Source organism: Gasterosteus aculeatus, chromosome 12 (assembly GCF_964276395.1).
Source record: "Gasterosteus aculeatus chromosome 12, fGasAcu3.hap1.1, whole genome shotgun sequence".
Classification (NCBI taxonomy): Eukaryota; Metazoa; Chordata; class Actinopteri; order Perciformes; family Gasterosteidae; genus Gasterosteus; species Gasterosteus aculeatus.
Window position 1 is genome coordinate 20,693,278 of NC_135700.1, and position 19,061 is coordinate 20,712,338.

Genomic DNA, 19,061 nt, shown 5'->3' on the forward strand with positions numbered 1-19,061 from the left:
CTCCGGATACTGCACGCGCTGAGAGGTGTACAGGACACCTATTTCCTACAGTACTCATTTCTTCTCCCTAAACCCTCCATTCAATCCTCCCTGCACGCCTCACTTCTTGGCTTCTGCAATGAGGTTTCACATCGACCTGGTAGTTTTTTAATTATACATGTTATAAGGCCAGGGTTTAGAAAAATGTGCATAAAGTATTGAATCGGAGATCTGTAAGGTAACCACAAATTGGATAGCTAACGTAGATAAACATTTTTCCATAAAGGAGATCATTATAAACTCTAGGCCTGGTTCAGCTGCACGGGTATGAGGTAACCTACAAACCCCTCATTTGTGTTCCACTGTTAAAACATCGGTTTGTTTGTGGTCGTGCCACGATGACGGCATGCGTGATACATGGCTGCTGTCTGTAAGAAGATGCTTTGGGTTTGTTAGGAAAGTTACAGCAATCAAGGTGTGCAGATTTTTAACGCGGTGCCAATGTGAGATAGTTGAAGTAGAAATAAGCATGAAATGTAAAAGCTCAAGTAAAATACAAGCACGTCCAGGTTGTGGTGCAGTGCTCGAATAAACGTCGTTACTTTTCCCCCCGACGGAAGAGCACACCGCACAAAGATCGCTACCTAAAGGATGAGCCTCTGGGGAGTATTGACCCAGTCCAACTGAGTTGAGTTCATGAGAGACTCTCAGTTCTCCTCCCTGCGGTGTCACAGTGGACCTCCTTCTTCTCCTTCCACAGTCTCCTCCTACCTCCCCAAGATACAGGCAGCACTTTAACTTAGACTCTGAGTCAATCACAGTGGGAACTGTAACCGTGCCCACCACTTGGTCTCCTTGCTCCGGCAAACATATGGAGTACTTCTGCTTCCTGCTGCTCTGGATCTGCAGCCAGATGATAGGTGAGTGAAACGAGCATGTGTGCGTGTGGGTGGGTGCGTGTGTTTTTTAACAGTGTGCTCACTGAATGCATCCCTTATGTGCTGGTGTGGGAATCAGACCCTCTGTACCTCTTTGCAGTTTAATAATGGCTCTCTAATTGTTGGTTATGCTTTGACCTATTCCAACAGTAACTGGAAACTTTGAGACTGTTGCTTTTTAAAGGGTTTTTATGTGCACATATATTCTGCTCTCGAAGGAACAGTGATATCCGAATATCTTCTGTGAGTGAATAGCCGCCTGTGCGAATGACATCATCACCTGGCATCTTGACCTCAGGGTCACGGTAAGAGCAGAGCTCAGTGGCTTTACAGAAGGCTTTTTCGGCCCCCACGGGTCCACAGAGGTGCTATGTGGCTCTTTGGAGGCAGGCTTGTTCTCTCAAATGAAAGTTGATGGTGTCTTTGAAGTTGCCAGCGACTGAGTTGCAGCGTTGTTGGTGCTCAGCCAGAACATTGGTCAATTACCAATGAAAATACCAGTGACACATTTAGACAATAAGAGGGGGATAAATCATTAATGACGCCCCAGCGACCTCGTAGATGGAGTCTGTAGAGAAAGACTTGATGCTCTCGCTGTGGTGGGAGATGTTTGGCAGCCCCATGCATTTTTGTCTGGTGTTTGTGGAATCCTTGAACCTATGGGTCAATGATCCCATCCAGGTCATTTTGAGTTGGTTCCGTCTCATACGGAGGACACGTCTAAACAGCCTCAAGAAACTGCTGTTTGACGTAAAGATGCAGCATTTTTTCCCCTGATAGAACATTCTCTTTCTGGAATACATTCCCGATTTGTCCTCATAAGACCCGCTAAGAGTTCATTTTTTAATGTATACTCATTTTACTGGACCTCCACATTTGTCACTCCGCAGGATGATGAAGCCGTGGTGAAGGGTGTGCAGCATGACTTCCATATCGATGCAGAAGGTGAAGAGCGCACTGAAAATGACAATGCTAATCAATTACTGACATACTAAAAAGTCTTTGCGCTTTATTTTCACGGTCAAACCTCTGGTTGCATGGTAGCAATTACACATCGTTCAGGAGGCTGTATGAGCCGTGCTCAGCTCTGTTCCACCACTGAGTTAACTGAAGCCAGAGGAGGAATCTGCCTGAACGTCACCCACCTTAAAGCCACCTTAATTTAGCTGCATTTACAGTTTTTGGCCACTGGAGATCAGATCAATTATCTGACAGACATTCAGACATTACATAAAATCGCTCCACACAGTCGCAATGGCTAACATGAAGCAACACTGGAATTAAAAATTGTATTTTAAATATTTATTCTAGATTTGTAAAATCTGTAAAAGGCTGTTTAGCTGCTCCGTTGTCTTCTCCGGTGCAGCTCCATGCTGGGCAGGTGGAGGATGATTATTTGCTGAGAAGTCCTCGGATATTGACTAAATACCTTGTTGGTTTCCCTATAGGTGGACACATTATAGGTGTTTTCCAATCGGATGATCAAACGTATCTGTTATTCCATCAATGGTTGCAAACCGTAGTTTCATGCTAGGACGATGTAATGGTAAAGTTTGGGTTGGGTTTGGTTCGGGCGAGGGAAGGATTGCTTTGTAAGTCAGTTGTCATCAGATTAGTTGTGAGGGAATTATCGGTTATTTTCAGTTTGTCCAAAGTGTTGTCGATAGAGTCAACCTTCATGACGTCTTCCCTGCGCAGACGTTGTGGCTCAGTAATGATGTCACCCAGCCTCCTGCTTTGCTATTCACCGAAGACACGAATCATCCTTCGGCCGCCAGAGGGCTTAACCGCTTAGACATAAATCTAAGTTGTTTGGAGCATTCGGTTTGTCTTGGAAGACTAAAGAAGAAGGCTGTTGCTGCAGTGAATGTGGTTCTTGGTGGTAGTGGGACTGAACCACAGTGTAAATGTGCACAACACAGAACCAGCCGCCAAAATACCTCTCAAGTCTAATAAGGAGTTATCTTTTTTTTCATGTGTTCCTCTGAAAACACAAAAGCTTGATTAGTTTTTCAAACTCTTGACTTAATCTTTGTCGAAGGTGTTCTGAATTATTTTAATAGACATTTAATTAAAATGTCCTAATTGAATGGGTATTTTTTTTACACAAATGAAACCTCGATGACGAAGCCTCCTGCAATCCCAGATAAGCGCTTTACCTCTACTACCCAAAGAAATTGAATTACTGTCGCAAAAATATGTACTCGTTAATCAGTAGCAGCAGTTCTGCCACTTCTATGGTCTGTTGTTTTAGTGTTTCAGCTGGTCGATGTTCGTCGTGTTATTTCTGTGACGCTTGCTAATTCTCTACTCATGTCCTCCTCATTGCTGTCATGCGGTCGTGTGTGACAGCTGCCGGTGCACATCTCATATTGCAGTGCCCCAGAGACTTTATTTGTATCCCCGGGGGGGGGCGGCGGGGCTCAAAGGGTCAACGGATCGTTAACCAGTGCCCAGTTGGCTGCTGTGTATTGGGAACATCTGGTTTTATACCCCGTGCATCCTGGGGTATTTACATTGGCGTCATGGCGGATGTGATGTGAGGTGCCAAAATCGTCAGGCGCGAAATATCTTTCCAGAGGAAATCATTGTAGAATGGAATGGATCAATAGAAAAAACAGTACACTCGGCCGCTTTTCAGACGGATTTAATGTGGCGTTCTCAAGCCGATGCAGTGACGCAGCGTCACCGTAGTGCACCGTGTCATTTCATAAGTCCACACCATGCCAACCTGTGAAACGTCGGCACCGTGGCTGTCCGATAAGAGCATGACCGCGGTGTCTGTGGTGGAGCTCCTGCAGCCTGGTGTTGGGCCAGAGGCAGAAGCGGACTAATACGGGTCGCGCCGCAGCCACACCGGCCTGAGGTTTGTTTGTGTGGGCGCATGAAACCCAGCGAGACTCTGTGACCTCGCGTTGGAAGCCGCTGATATTGCCGTGAATGAAAAAATTACTCCGCTACATTAGAAGCCCGAAATGGAAAGTGGATCACGTCCGTTCTCAAGCTTTCGCCCTGACACTTTCCAAAAGCACCTTCTCATTTCTTGGTCAGACTTCAGCCTCTCTGTGATTTCATGTTGGGACATTTATTTAAAAAGATTAAACGTCATCCAAGGATTGATTCTGCTACCAGAACTGTTTGAACATTGAACAAAGATGGACTTCAAAAGGATGCGAACCCTCTGACTGTCATCCACGAAATGATTTATGCCGCAGCGCAAGAGTTACCTACTGATTTGTATTTATTTTCACCCACCTGTCTGTTCCAAACAATCTATCTCCACTCACGCCTTGTATGTGTCTCCATAAACAGAAAGTTCAGGCGGATGTGTGCGGTCTGGATCAAACACCAGCTGAACATGTGAGCCCTTCATACAACAGGAAATGAGCAATGTGGAGAATGTGTCAATATTTACACGAGTCTGCATGGCAGCGATGGCCATTTATTTTAATGGAGGTTTTCATGTAGCAGAACACATAGTCTATAGTTGCGCCAATCAAAGTGTGATATACTGCAGAAATGAATGACGCACGTTCATTCCTGTGGTAGAATCGTGTTTTTAAAACTGTCTCACAGATACGGAAGAACAGTGGAAGTAGATATTTTGTTTACTATTTGTATGGACAACCCGATGAAATGTTCAAAATCAAAGAGACAAAGAAAAGTTCACATTTCTGTTGGAGGAACAGAGCTGCTCAAATTGTGAAAAACAAATATCAAAGGCCTGTTATAGATCTAGAAAAAAAGGAATCTAACATTAGTAATCATCAGACGAGAGGCTGACATTGTCTGAGACCGGATACTTTGTGAGGTATTAACATTTTGGTGGACAGTTGAGATGGTTGAGAGCAAAGTGCTTTGCTCTGTGGTCCGTATGCAGGTGGATAGGAAGTGGCCAGTGGTCCCATTTTACACATTATATATACTAATTTTGCATCACTTCCATGGAAAAATGTGATCTGATGCAAATTTATCTCGGCTGGCACAAATTGATGCGGTGAAGTGTTTATGATTTCTCCCTTATTGAAAAACGCTCACAAAATGTCGATAGAATGAATAAAGATTCCTTTGAAGCAAACAGGCATCTTAAGAAGCCTCCAATGCTAAATCTCGTTGCATGGAGCCAAACCACAACCTGTTACACAATAGGCTTTTTCGGCTCCAAACCAACACATTGACAATGAACTGGCAAGAAAAACAACCACACGACTTCATCTATCGAAGTGTTTAATTTAGATTTCATTAGAAAGCCAAAGATGTGTTTATATCCAGCGGCTCCTCTGAGGCGGGTTAAAAGCAGTAGCTGGCTTAATGGCAGACTGGTGCACATTGTCACGTCTGAGAAGACAGCGAGTCCTTCACTTCATCTGTGATGTAATGTGGGTAACGTGGGTTCCTCCATTTATCTTGGCAATAAAGATGAGAAAAACTGTGATACAAGTGAAAACAGATGCTTTACTCACAATTAACAGGGGTACTGGCAAACAAAAATTCTACAGTAATTATATTAAGAGACTCAAACTGTTTTCCTCTCCATAAATTTAAGTAATAGCTGGATTATCTTTCATTAATGTTTATTTTATGGAACATTCTATCCTGCAAAACGGCATACCTGTGGCTCATTAGGTGCGTCAAGTCGGCTTCATAACTGGCAATGAAAAAATAATGAAGATGTTCTCTTTTGAATGACATCGAGAGAACCGCTCGCTCAGCCATCTTGAATTTGACCTCAGCTGTCCTCTGCCGACGGTTAATTTGACTTTTACAGGTTTTCCATCTTTGTTGAGCGCTCCCTTCACCTGGCTGTTTACGTTTAACGGCGCTCTCTCACGACTTTACTCGACGTGACCCCCGGGGCCTCCGAGGCGGCGGAGGGTGAGCGGGGAGTGGGGTCGTTTAGCGTGAGGCGCGAGGGATTGAATAAGCCCCCGCAGTGTGCAGACCAGACGTCGGCGGAGTTCAAAGAAGGGGCCTGTGTGCGGCTTCATGCGTGTGAGAGAGCGCCTTATTCCGCTTAACTTGCCCTCTCACTTTACTTTCAACGTGCATTTTCGTTTTGCTCTGAAGTGAATAAAGCTCCCGAGCTAAGTTCGTACATTTGGGTGTTTCGGGTATCAGCGAGCCCTTGTGTAAAGGTCCACGTGATCCTCGACCACACAGTAGCTGACACGTCAACGGGGCAGCACTGGTCAACACGTACACCCGCCACACGTCTGGCAACTGGTGGGACAGAAATCAGCAGGGGATTAAGTGGAAGACAGATGAAGGGAGGGAGATGGATTGAAGGAGGAAGTCAGAGTGGTAGACGGTTACGTCGTTTTCCATTCCCCCCTTGCGCCAGAATGCAAACCTCATCACCTCCGAGTCCTCCTCCTTTGATGGAAATGTAGAAGCCCAATAACACCCTGACACACAGTTAATGAGCCGTACTGGGTAACTTGGTGACAGGCAACATCTGAAAAGAAAATACCTTCTGAGATTGGTTTTCTAATTGAAAACAGACTGTTCGCTGCTCTTTCTCTGCCACCTGGTAAGCTATCAAAAGATGTGAGAGAAATTGAAGTACTTGATCTGGAAAACAGATTTGGCTTTGATGGGGTCCAACAGCAGCTTTAACTTTTTACCCTCTTAGTCGGGAATATCACTGCAATTACCAATCTTATTATTGCCCCTGTTGTCACAGTAAATAAAGACCTACCTGGTTTGCAGAAGGTAAAGTGGTGGACGTGGCTCAGCAAAAGGCACGGGGCATTTTCAACATATTAGGCACTGATGGTGCAGTTTTTTGGGGAATATTTTATCATATTTATTAATATTTAGCCTCGTCAGCAGCTTCACCTCTGAAATGTAAATCAGAGGTTTTTCCATCTTTCTTGCGAGAGATTCAGGCCTATGATATGTTTTATGTCAGAAAACTTCTTATGGCAGAAAAACATTGGGTTCACGTTGAAGCTACGCTAATCCCTCTGGATCTGCTGATAGTGTATCCGATAGAAGGATGCCAAAGACGGCTCAACTGCTCTGCAACACCTGTAAGATTAGTATTGCTTTCCTTGATGAGGAAAGTCTATATTTAGACCTGAGACACGAGAGACCGGGTAAAGATTATTTTAATGATGACTGAGCGGTTTGTTACACTTTGGCCAGATGTTGAGGTCTAATCAGTGTTAATATAAATGTTTTTTCCATCACAGACATGAAGCTGATCTATCACCAAGGGCCACTTAATACTACATGCTTTGGATAGATTAAACCAATGCTATAGAACTGGGTGATATCGGGCCATTGAAGGCATCTCCTGATTAAAAATGTCTTTGTCTATTTCAAGGCTTCCATGACTGCTTCAATATCGACACAAAGAACTTCAGGATCATCAAAGGCCCCAAACAAGCCCAGTTTGGATACACTGTTCAGCAGCACATTGCTGCTGGAGGAGAGAAGTGGTGAGTGGCTGATATGATTTACACATCTCTGCAATGCAAGCTGTTGTCCCCCCAAGTTTGACCTTGTTTATTTATTCATCCATTGATTTTTGGACAGCTATATTGATACTATACATTCAAACATTTATCAATTATTACACAGATTTGTATAATTAGGATGCATATTTTCAGCTTTTATAAAACGTCAAGAATTAGTTTTTTGCCATTTACGGCTACGATTAAGAGATGAAGCGCATTGTAAAACAGGAAAGACAAGACGTTAGTGCCAACTGACTCTGTGACTTGGCAGTGAAACCTTTTTTCCCCAGAAAGATAGTGTACCTCATGTGCGATGTGTGCAAAACTTTCCTCCTATTAATCTGTGCTTGCAGAACAAACTATATACTAAACTGGATGCCTCTCATTCATCATGTTACCTCATAGCACAAACTGACTCCCGAGGCACACTATCATTAGGCCGATTGGCACCGGGTCGCGGCCAAAATCAGTCTCTGGTAGCAAACATTGTGCTAGTGTCATGGCAAATCCAGCTGCGCTTCTGTGTGTATACGTAAATCATTAGTTTGGTTTGTATATATATATTTATAGGTCTGTTTTTCTCTCTCTGATGGCTTCCAGACTGCCTTTCCCAGAAAAATTATACCGTAAGGCCATTTCAATCCGGAGAGTAGTTGAAATTTGAACAATGCTTTATTATAACAGGCACAAATATTCATAGTGCAATATTGTTTGGGGCTCGGACTCCATCCTGCCGCAGGATAGACCAGGGGCCGGGATGCCGAGATGAGGCATTTCCCCCCCTGTGGGAGTCCAGACACTGGTGGTGGTAGAGAATAAGTTGCTCCAATCTCCTGATATGCCAGGTTCTGCTGTAGATTGGAGGTGGCGGGTGGGGTTGTCGGGTGGGGGCGGGTCGCCTTTGGCGCGTGCTGAAATGACAACTGACAGCAAGAGAGAGGAGAACCGTTTTTCACGCTTGCCAGCACCGATGCAATTGGAATTCTGGTAACGGCGCCCGCGTCTGGTTGGCGGGTGCTACCCGACCCCGCCCGCCCCCAATCAGCTGGCCGTGCGCCCGCAGGGCGAGAGGAGGCCACCAGGGGACGGCACAACCTGTCCGGTCTTCCTGGCTCAATTTTCGCCTGAGCTTCATTTGTTAAAATGGTTGAAACAACCTGAGACTTCCCGACAAGCAAATAATGACTAGTTTCATTCTTTCTTAGGACGCTTAGTTGCACAATGCACGTGACGGTTATTATATATCCTTTGGCCTTATCTAATCTAATCACACATTAGAATGTCTGTTAATGAGATCCAAATAAAAAAACAACTAGAAGCCGATTGGGAGCTTTCTATTTTACAAAGTTTAAGGGTTTTGATATAATTATTCCCAATAATGTGGCCACAGTTTTTAATAATGCTATTGCAAGGGATAATTCCATCCAGCTCATTGTGCAATAGACTTAACAGGGTTTTAATGAAAAGCCTTCAGATGATTCTTTGATTCTGTTTGCCGTAAAGCTTGCGAATGCAATGATGCCCGGTCTCTTTATTATTATCCACAAACACGGTGACAAAAAAGAAAAAAACAAACAATGAATTGATACTTCTACTGATGTCTGTGTAGCCGCATTGTGATACAGGTTATTACGTACATCTCATGTAGGAGCCACACGCAGTAAGACAGCACGCGCATGGTTAAGCTTGGAGAGTGAGGTGACAAACTAGCCAGAGCTGCCAGCTAACCGATGTCAAAGTCGTCCTTTGCACCATGTCAGCAAGAGACTGGATTACGCCGTTAAATCCAGTTTCCACTTTAGCATTCAGAGCAAACGTCAGAGCCTCCCACGGCAACCAGAAATAAAAAAAAAAAAGGTCTGATCGCGGTGGGTTTTTGTGGAATGTAGGTCACCAGAGACGTTCCCGAGGACGAGCTGAGAGCACTTGCAGGGGAAGAGTCACAGGAGCATTAAAGGAGCTCAGGGAGTCTTCATACATCTGGAATGAAAGTGTTTTTATATCTTTATTCATAGGCAACATATTTCACAGTGTGGAAGATCACTGATATGGTGGGAGGTCTTCTACTTGATGCAAGGAAATAAAACATTTTGGTCAACGTCTCCTTTCCACGATTCCACTGTTTAGAAGCGTCGTTGAGGAAATTAAAACTCAACCTACTCGTCAGAAGTCTCACTGATCCACTGGAGTTAAGTTTCTCAGAGACAGTTTAGTCCGAGCAGCAGTGTGCGTAGGTGTGGATATTTGACCACACAGCTGCATTTACAAAGCCAAGCTTTGCGGTATATTTGTGTGTGTGTGTGTGTGTGTGTGTGTGTGTGTGTGTGTGTGTGTGTGTGAGTGTGAGTGATTGGTTCTGACGGTTCTCATCTGGACTCTGGAATGTTGCCGGGTCTGAGATGTGAAAAAACAAGTGTTAAAAGGATCTTTGTATTCATTCTATCAGCGAATGCTTATTTATTCAAGTGACTCACAGTCTGCATTGTCCGTGGACAGTTCTTCTTTTCTACTTTCTAACCACTTCCTCCTCAAGTAGTTCCACATCACCTGAGCTTTGGAGATCATTTAAATCGTTGCGACCCCTGATGTTCCCTGTGAGCATCCGTGTGGGACTGCGGAGATGTCAAATTTTCCAGTCTGACTTTTCAAATCCCTCAGTTCCGTATTTGTATAGAAACAGGATCACTGCTGGAAAGTGACTGTAGAAAAAAAAGAAATACATTTAATACCCGAAATAAGAGAAAGATCCGTTTCTTTAAGGACCCAATTAAGGAAATAGTGTTAGTTAATTCCAGTTTTTAATTCCAAATGAGGTGTTTGAGAGGTATAGAAAGAAAACGTGGTGTTTAATCAGGCTTAATACTGCATCCAGAATCTAAGACATCTTCGTCAGGTCTGTTAACAGTTTTTGTCCATCAGTGCTCGTGGAGCTACCAAGCTGAGGAAAGGTCACAATGTCAGGAATGTGTCATTTCCTCACGTGTCTACTCAGCATCACGGGGCTTTAAACGCTCCGCCACAGCGGACCCTCTTTGGGGAGCTGAGAAGAGGCCACTTCACCTTCAGAGCTCGGGTGTTTAAACCTGATGGGAGACACAGACCTGCATACTTGAGCCCCCCCCCCCCCCCCCCTTTTCCATTTCCACTGTTTATTTTTCTACGGTTCTAGCAGGTATCCTCAACGGAGACCTGACCTTTACTCTTTAGCTCAGCTTCGAGTTGCACACCGCAAAGAACTACAGGGAGTCTGTGATGTCTGTCAGCTCCGTCCTTAAATGCGGTTCCCCTTTATGTGGCTTGTTTGCAGAGGTGCAAAGAAAATCATTTTGGCTCCTACTGAGCTTGGTGGGAAAACAAAATTCAATCTATTGAATTTGGTTTTAGACTCAACATCCAAGGTCATGTGCCCACGTCAGTGGGTTTAAAATGATTTACATCGTTAAAGTAAATCTTTATTCAATGAATGTAGCACAGATAGGACTTTATTCCCCCGACGTTGAATCAGGCACAATATAATCAAAATGACTATTTCAACAGACTTTTAGGAGGTAATATTTACTACATTAACCATCTTAGCTTAGTGTCTCAGCGGGGTTGATCCCGTGGGGACCATAATTGTCTGTATAAATGTCACCCAATCCAATCCATCTTAAAGCTTTTGACACATGTCACTCCGGAGGAAAGTGACGGACCAACCGACCGACAGATTGAGACGTGCACAGCTCAGTGTTTGACAATAGATTGAAGCGATAAGCTTCCTTAGAAGTCTCCCTTTCACCGCCTGGTCAATGCGCTCGAGAGAACTAGAGACGCCATGTGCGTGTTCGCGAAAGAGGGTTATGAGATCGTGAGAATTCCTCCGAATTATAAGGCAACATGAGCGTAAGAACATATTCCCCGTTAACGCAAACAGACGGAATGTGATGAGCAAGCGCCGCGTCCGGACATCGGAGTGGGGCGCTCATGTTTGGGGCAGGCATGTGGTCTCTCCCTACATCTCTCCCTTCCAAGTACGAAAAACATTACCGCATTAATGACAGCCTGTGCTTGGGGATGGCGCTTTCTCAAAACCCCCAAATCCTGTATTATTTCTTTCGGGTGTCATTACCGGTCCTGCAGCGGCGATGCGCTGAGGCCAGCGCTCGACCGTAATGAGGAAGGTGATTGATCGAACAGCTCCTGGTGAAATTCAGGAGGTCCGGAGGCCGGCGTCCAAGGAAGGCCAACAATGGTCCCCTTTCATCAAGGTAGCTGTATCCCCACCCGAACCCGTGTCTCCTCCTGCCAACAGACAGCAATAACCGAGGTCGTAATAGTGATATTAATAGCTATGAAAATAGGATCGCTGTTGGAGCCACTGTGGGGAAAAAGACTTCCAGAGTCTGTGAGACTTTTAAAAGGTTTTCAGGTGCAACAACATTAAAGCTTACAAGCCGCTCTTTGCTTGAAACAACATTTCCATTCTCGACCCTGAAAACAGTAGTTAAATCAAACAGTTCCTGCTTTTTATTGTTTCACACGAGCTTGCGCAGCTGGAATTGGACCAGTTATGTTGTACTTTTGTACGTTATGTTTTCAACTACAGCTACAACTTCATTATTCCCTGCAAGGCTCACGTTGGTCTGGAGCTGAACTGCATGCAGCAGCTACGTAATGTTTTACAATGATTGCTGGGTTTTATCTTTCATGGAACGAGCTTATGAAACCATTTGTAATTTGAGCTGAATCACTTGAAAGTTCTTGTTCAGTGCAAAATGTAAATGCCATTGGGGCTGTTCCCATGAGACTCAGTTGCAGAGGGACAGAGAACATTTTTGAACAAGGCATTAGTGTTTTTGAGAAACTACCAATTGCCTGTCAAACCTAATCTGCTTTGGTTGTTCTGACCTAATTGGTTAGATGGTGACTGCAATGATGAATACTTTTTGTACCTTAAGCCCTACGTTCTGTAACAAATTCATGACTAATATCAAATGTAAGACGCTAGAGTGGTATTGTCAACAAGTGTGTGTTTATTACATTGTAATACCTACGGCACCTTCGACGTCTTCTGGAATCATGAACATGGGGTTGTTCATATTATAAACCCTATGTGCTTTTTGTCAGCATTTTCTGTTCTTTGGAATTCAGGGGGGTTAGGAGATGATCTCCAAAATCCTTAAATTCAGAATCTACAAGTCTTTAATTGCTAAACTTTGACCTAGAATTCCGTGCAGGAGGTTGCGTTTGCTATTAAGTGGTGTCAAGTGTCTTTCCTGTGGGGGTCACTAAACGGAAAGCACTTTTGCCCGCAGCTTTCCATTTTCAATTGGACTCCTGAGTGGTTTCAGTTCCTATTTGACTGTGTTCATTGAAGCTTTTACAGGAATGTGATTAGTTTACAACTTGGCTGGAATGCTTGAATCCACCAAGTTTGGGAACAGTAAAACCTTTCAAAAATAACAATAAGTAGCCATATAGAGGAGAAAAAACAGCAAACAACACCATTTGAGATTAGGATTCTGCTATAAAAGCATTATTACCACATCTCATCGACACTATTTAAAGCCCTGAATGGGAAGTCAGCGAGAGCCTGACCCCCACAACGCAGACTTATTATTATTTTTTTATCTTCTTGTCTCACACCGGGCAGCGTGAAATGTGTCTGCCGGCTGGCGACAGTCTGTGGTTATACTCTATGTATAACCTCTATGCGCTATGTTATTGTCTGTATTTTCTAAACAGCTGACACTGTACGTCTCCAAGACCAATTTCCTTAAATCTATCTAATCTAATCTTGTTTTATATATGTATATATTATTATATGGTTTGTAATGTTTGTACACTATAGAAAGGTCCCAAGTGAGAGAGAAAGCATGCAGTGTCATATCTGTTGACATATCTTAAAACCTGAGGTATTTAAACATTGTTTGTTGTAAGGGATTTCCTCTCAATTCACTTCATGACATACATGCATCACAAGACGTAGCGTGAAACCAGCCAGAATCTTTCTGGAGATCGTCAATAGCAAAAAAACGGATAAAACGGAGAATTGTTATCTCTGACAATCATGGGAATTCTGGCTCCCTTGAAGGCTTTTATCCTCTCAGTTAGTCCTGAAGTAAACACGGCAGATGACTTTACATTCTCCATCACGTCGAGTCACCCAAAACCTTTTAGTGACATTTATGAGACCACGCTGACCCGGCGCAGGAAACCCGCCGTGCTGGGCCGACTCCTCGCAAACAATAGGTCATGTGAAAAGAATGTGCAGCTCCCTCAACACGCCGCTTTCTGAGTATGTCTAGAGCCAATGATGGTCCACAAAAATAATAATAATGTGCTTCCTCATAATTTTCTAATGCAAAATCCTTTTCACGTGGATGTTTAAAGGGGATATGGTCTCATCTTGAGGATCTGACGTGTGGCAGATGACACAGTTTGAGACAGGAACTGTTTGTGAATGAAAACTGCTGCTGGACCTGATTAAACATGCTTACTTAACCTCCATGGATACATAAAGGTTGAAAGCCTTCCAGCCACTGTGATTGTCCCCTTAGAGGAGATGAGAGAAAGAGTTAAAAAGTTAACTTTGAACAAATAACCTGTGAGACATAACCTAACCCTCAAATGCCTACTTTAATGTAAATGCACATGTTCAGTGACACTTATTGTGGGAATTTGTTTCATTGCAGGTTATTAGTGGGAGCTCCGTATGAAATGAATGGCAACCACCAAACGGGGGATATTTATAAGTGTTCACTGAGCCGACAAACCAATGGCAACGGTTGTTCCAAGCTCAACTTAGGTAAAGTATCCCAAAAACGCACGCATGTGTATGCAGATGTAAGTGTTTATATGTATGTCTGCACACTTTTCTGCTTCAGGGTGGCATGTGTCAGGCTGAAGTGTGGCTGCCATACCGATCATTCCACGTTTTACAGTGTTTTCTAAATTGTTTACGGACGTTTCCACGCGCGAGTTACACCACACAGCTCGCCGCATGCGTCTTCACACCGGCTGCACATGTGTCGGGCCGGTTAGACGGGCCCAAACAACAAACCCAGTTGGCCCAGATGGCGGACCTTCTGTTTGGTCTCTGAAGGATAGTGCATGTATTCATGTTCGTATGATCCGTGCATCCAAGATCCTCCCAATGAGTTTCATTCTCCCTCAAGGAAGGATATCTCTGACCAACGTGTCCGAGCGAAAGGACAAGATGAGGCTGGGGATGACGCTCACCTCCAACCCCAAAGACAACAGCTTTGTGGTTAGTTTAACACAGATTTGTCTTCTTGAGGTATAACATACAAAAAAATAAACAGATGGTTGACGTCATACGACAGCTACGGAGAGCGTGATATAACGTTGCCTCACACGCAGAGGTGGACAATAGTAATAGTAGTAATAGTATTTAAATGCTTTCTGTAATGTTCCAGGCGTGTGGGCCTCTTTGGTCCTACGAGTGTGGCAGTTCTTACTACAGCACCGGCATATGCTCCAGAGTCAACGCAAGCTTCAAGTTCTCCAGGACCATCGCGCCGGCCTTTCAGAGTGAGCCCCAAAGCATTTCTCCCGCTTGAACTGCTGACACACGTTCGCGGATATTTCTTTGATTTGGGTCTTTAAATGCGTTCCAGAGTGTGAGACCTACATGGACATAGTGATCGTTCTGGACGGCTCAAACTCCATCTACCCCTGGTATGAAGTGCAGGCTTTTCTCATCAACGTTCTTCAGAAGTTCTACGTGGGACCAGGTCAAATACAGGTGTGTAACAGAGGAAAGGACACCAAAAGGAGATAAGATGTACACAGAGCGCTAATTAATATTTTTATTGCCTATTGTCGGACAGGTTGGAGTTGTTCAGTATGGCGAGAAGGTGGTGCATGAATTCAAACTGAGCGACTACAAATCTGTGGCGGAAGTGGTGAAAAGGGCGCACAGCATCAACCAACGAGGCGGCGAGGAGACCAACACGGCTCTGGGCATCAACGTAGCGCGGTACAGCAACTCCCTCCGCACACCCGAGCTACGCTACTCCTCGTTGTTCTGTGGTTTGCTTTACTGAACACGTCGAACGCGCTCTCACAGCTCACAGGCTTTCACGCGAGGAGGCCGACGCGGTGCCAAGAAGGTGATGATCGTGATAACCGACGGGGAGTCGCACGACAGTGCGGATCTCAAGCAAGCCATCGAGGACAGCGAAAAGGACGGCATCACCCGTTACGCCATCGCTGTGAGTCTGTCGGAGCAGCCAATGGCACACTTGATTCCATCCACTGAAGTCGTTAGTTTGGGAACCAGCTGGCGACACTGGCAGAGGAAAACCACCCAAAATGCACCGAAACCTTCCCAAAGGGCACCGCCGTTAACCTGTGACGAGGCCATTCAAATGTGACCGAGCAATTCAACTGGTTGACATTCAACGTCTTCGTGCACGTACTGAAATATTGCTTGAACTTCGCAGGTCCTCGGCTACTACAACCGGCGTGGAATTAACCCCGAGGCTTTCCTCAAGGAGATCAAGGACATCGCCAGCGACCCGGATGACAAACACTTCTTCAACGTGACGGATGAGTCGGCCCTGAAGGATATTGTGGACGCACTCGGAGAACGCATCTTCAGTTTGGAAGGTTTTGCAAAGAAATTATTAGAGCTACGTTATATTCATTTGTGAGACATTTTTATCCAAAGCAACTCATAAAAAGCGTGTTTCTTAAGTTTCAGTGTTAAATATGCAACGATTTGAATTTAAAATGAAGCAGAACATCTCTGCTTTTTATCTTTAGACAAAGGATGTGATATTTCTCTGTGCAACGATACCGATCAGGTAGCTCAGATAATCCTTACATAAAACGAGAGACCCACGATGCCAATTTGACAGAAACAGGCTTTCCAACAATTCAAATAATAAAGTCAACTGTTGAGCAAAAATGCCAAACATTGGTTGTTCCAAGCTTATGAAATGAAAAGATTTTCTTCTTTTCTCAATTCTATCTTCTAGCTTTTTTAATTGATTCAAGTTTATGTGGGCCATAGACGATTGAAATGAAAGGCTCGTTAAGGTTTTAACTGGTTTGATTTTCTCAGCTGCTCTAGCAGTTCAGAACCGTAACAGAGTGACTTGTTTGCACAGGAACCAGTACGAACGGGACAGCGTTTGGCCTCCAGATGTCTCAGGCGGGATTTTCCGCGCACAACGTCGAGGTGAGTTTTGATTTCTGCTACCACGTCGCCTCATTTCAGAACAACACATACTGTCTCAATTTTCTGTCCTCCCCAAAACCTGCCATTTGTCACTCTCCAGTCCCCCCATGTGAGGCCTGCTGTGTGGCCCCAGGGGTTTAGGTCTTCATGATTTAGGAGCCCCAGACAGGGGAGAGAGGTCTTTTTTTCCACTTCAACCGTGCGGTGATGGGTAATGAGACACCACTTGTTCCCATGGGAAACATACCGGTGAGAAGCTGAGGCAAGAGTGAGCCGGGCGTTTTTTTTTCGCTGAGGTTTTGATTGTATCTACAAGCAGATGTTGCAGGTGTGCTGGCTTAGAGGGTGACACAGCTGGAGGAGGACGCAGATAAGACAAATCTCCGGTACTGTACCGGCGTTCAAACCCATTCATTGATTCCCATTCCTCATTTTCTGGCTCCTTCTTGACATTTTCTGATGCAACTGGCTTGACTTTCCCAGTGTCCCTTCACAGTGGGATTAGGCAAGGGAGGAATGAATATATCCCATTTAGTATCATTTCTTTGCGGAATTTGCAGCTGTGTGGTACGAATTGCTGTATATTCCATCTACAAGGCCAGATCCAGAGTTGCTCATCAGCACCAACCTGTGTTGAGGGGAGGATAACTTATTGAAAAGAATGCAAGCGCTGTAAAGAAGGAAACCAGTGCCAAAGAACCCCAGATCGGTTCGCTGAATCTGAAAGTTGCTAAATCTTGAGGCTGCTTCTGCTGTTTGTTTCGTTGACTGTAACTAACTGTAACTAAACAAAATAATCTCAAATCTCTGATTATTTGGACGTGATTACTATATACAATAATCTGTACCCAACAGTTCCAAATATACTGTGTCTCACGTGTTTGTTGAACTGGTATGAAGTGTATACACTCTCTCAACGTATATATTTATTTAGGACCACAAATCTCTGAGGCAATACAGAGTTGACATCCTAACCACAGCACATCACTGCAGTTGAAATAGTTCACTAGTTCGGGTTGAACCTTTTTTGGGGTTTCATTCATTTGCCATGGAGACCAATTTGACCAAAGCACACATTGGCGAAAAAGCTGCTGTCAAGAGAGTGACGCAATGAGAGCGCCGTCAGCACTCAATTCCGTCTTTCAGGCAGGAATTGCGAGCCCTCCAGAATATGCTCAAACCCTGGAAAATGTGCCATCGGCATATTGTGTGAGGTGAAAAAGAAAACATAGCTCATTAGGCAGAGCAGCCCTGTAATTACAGCGTCAGTGATACAATGCAGAGTGAGTCATGGAAGATAGAAAATCGCTCCTCGCGTCAGCAGTTAATTGCACACTGATCAGGATTCAGCAGGGTTTCGATAATGCACTGTAAAGCAGACTCTCATTCTTTGCACCCTGTGGTTTGTGATCGAGGAATCATTTTCCACAGTAGCTTTCGTCACGGTTGGTGACACATCGCTGTCATGAGTTCATTTCCATCAGGAGTTCCTGGAGAGAAAAGTCTTGATTATAAATAGAGATGAGCAGACTTCCAGTTTTCATTCACTTTTTGTTTTGCATAGCAATGCTCCGACTATCGAAATAAGAGGAGATTCCTGGGTGGATCCAGTGGAAGATTTTTTATGACTGGAAAAGGGTTTTCCTCTGTGTTTAATATATTTTGGGTTTGGGACTGACAATACAAGACATTCAGATTTCACCTTGGACATATTCTCACATTTTGTCTAAAAACTATAGGAAGTCTCGAAGAGCTATTCGAACCATGTAAGAATCCATGTATGATATGTGTTTGCTAGGAGATATCTCAAAGGGGGGAAAGAATGGGGCCGGTACGCTGCTGTAGAAAGAGAAATTTGGATTTCTCCTGTGTGCAATCTGAGTGAAAAGGCATACAACCTCGAGAAGGACCATTGGGGCACATGTTCTTGTTGTAGTCATCTGCATCTGAAAGTTATCTGATTAAGGAAAAAGAGGGATATATTTCATTTAAAGTACCCTTCGTGTTTAGAATTGTTACCAAGATTAAATTTCCCACCACTGTCATTATTCTAGCTGAAACTAAGGCGAGCCAAACACACGGGGTGCTGCGCCAAAACGCTGATCGCACTTTCTTCCAGCAGTGGAATAATAATTGCCATGTTAGGGACGTTGCATGTGCAGCCCAGGCAGCATGCAACCGGATCGCTCTCTCCCCCCGCTCTGCTGTTCAGAGTGCAAAAGTTAACCACGCCTCCCGTACAGGACGGGATTCTGGTCGGTGCAGTCGGCGCTTACGATTGGAACGGAGCCGTGCTGAAGGAAACACGACAGGGGAAGGTGGTGCCTCCCAAATCTTCCTACACCCAGGAGTTCCCCGAAGAGCTCAAAAACCACGGGGCCTACTTGGGTTAGTAACGCGCTTGAAATTACTTTAATGGAGCGGAACAACCATGACTCTGATTGTGATGGATATTTTGTGAAAAGACATGCAGAGAATGTACAAGTTGTAATTGCG

General features: G+C 44.4%; 1 protein-coding gene across 2 annotated transcripts in view; it reads left to right on the forward strand.

Moving 5' to 3' along the window:
* The first annotated feature begins 740 nt into the window (after positions 1-740).
* The window catches only part of itga11a (integrin, alpha 11a), a 33,680-nt gene continuing 15,359 nt past the window's right edge, over positions 741-19,061 (forward strand). For both annotated transcript variants that reach the window (XM_078085655.1, XM_040197088.2), the window contains exons 1-11: positions 741-899; positions 7,246-7,360; positions 14,053-14,165; positions 14,536-14,627; positions 14,797-14,911; positions 14,998-15,125; positions 15,211-15,359; positions 15,450-15,594; positions 15,826-15,991; positions 16,495-16,565; positions 18,809-18,953. In XM_078085655.1, coding sequence (XP_077941781.1) covers positions 851-899; positions 7,246-7,360; positions 14,053-14,165; positions 14,536-14,627; positions 14,797-14,911; positions 14,998-15,125; positions 15,211-15,359; positions 15,450-15,594; positions 15,826-15,991; positions 16,495-16,565; positions 18,809-18,953 — 1,288 coding nt within the window. In that variant the 5' untranslated portion in view covers positions 741-850. The remainder of the gene's footprint in view (positions 900-7,245; positions 7,361-14,052; positions 14,166-14,535; positions 14,628-14,796; positions 14,912-14,997; positions 15,126-15,210; positions 15,360-15,449; positions 15,595-15,825; positions 15,992-16,494; positions 16,566-18,808; positions 18,954-19,061) is intronic.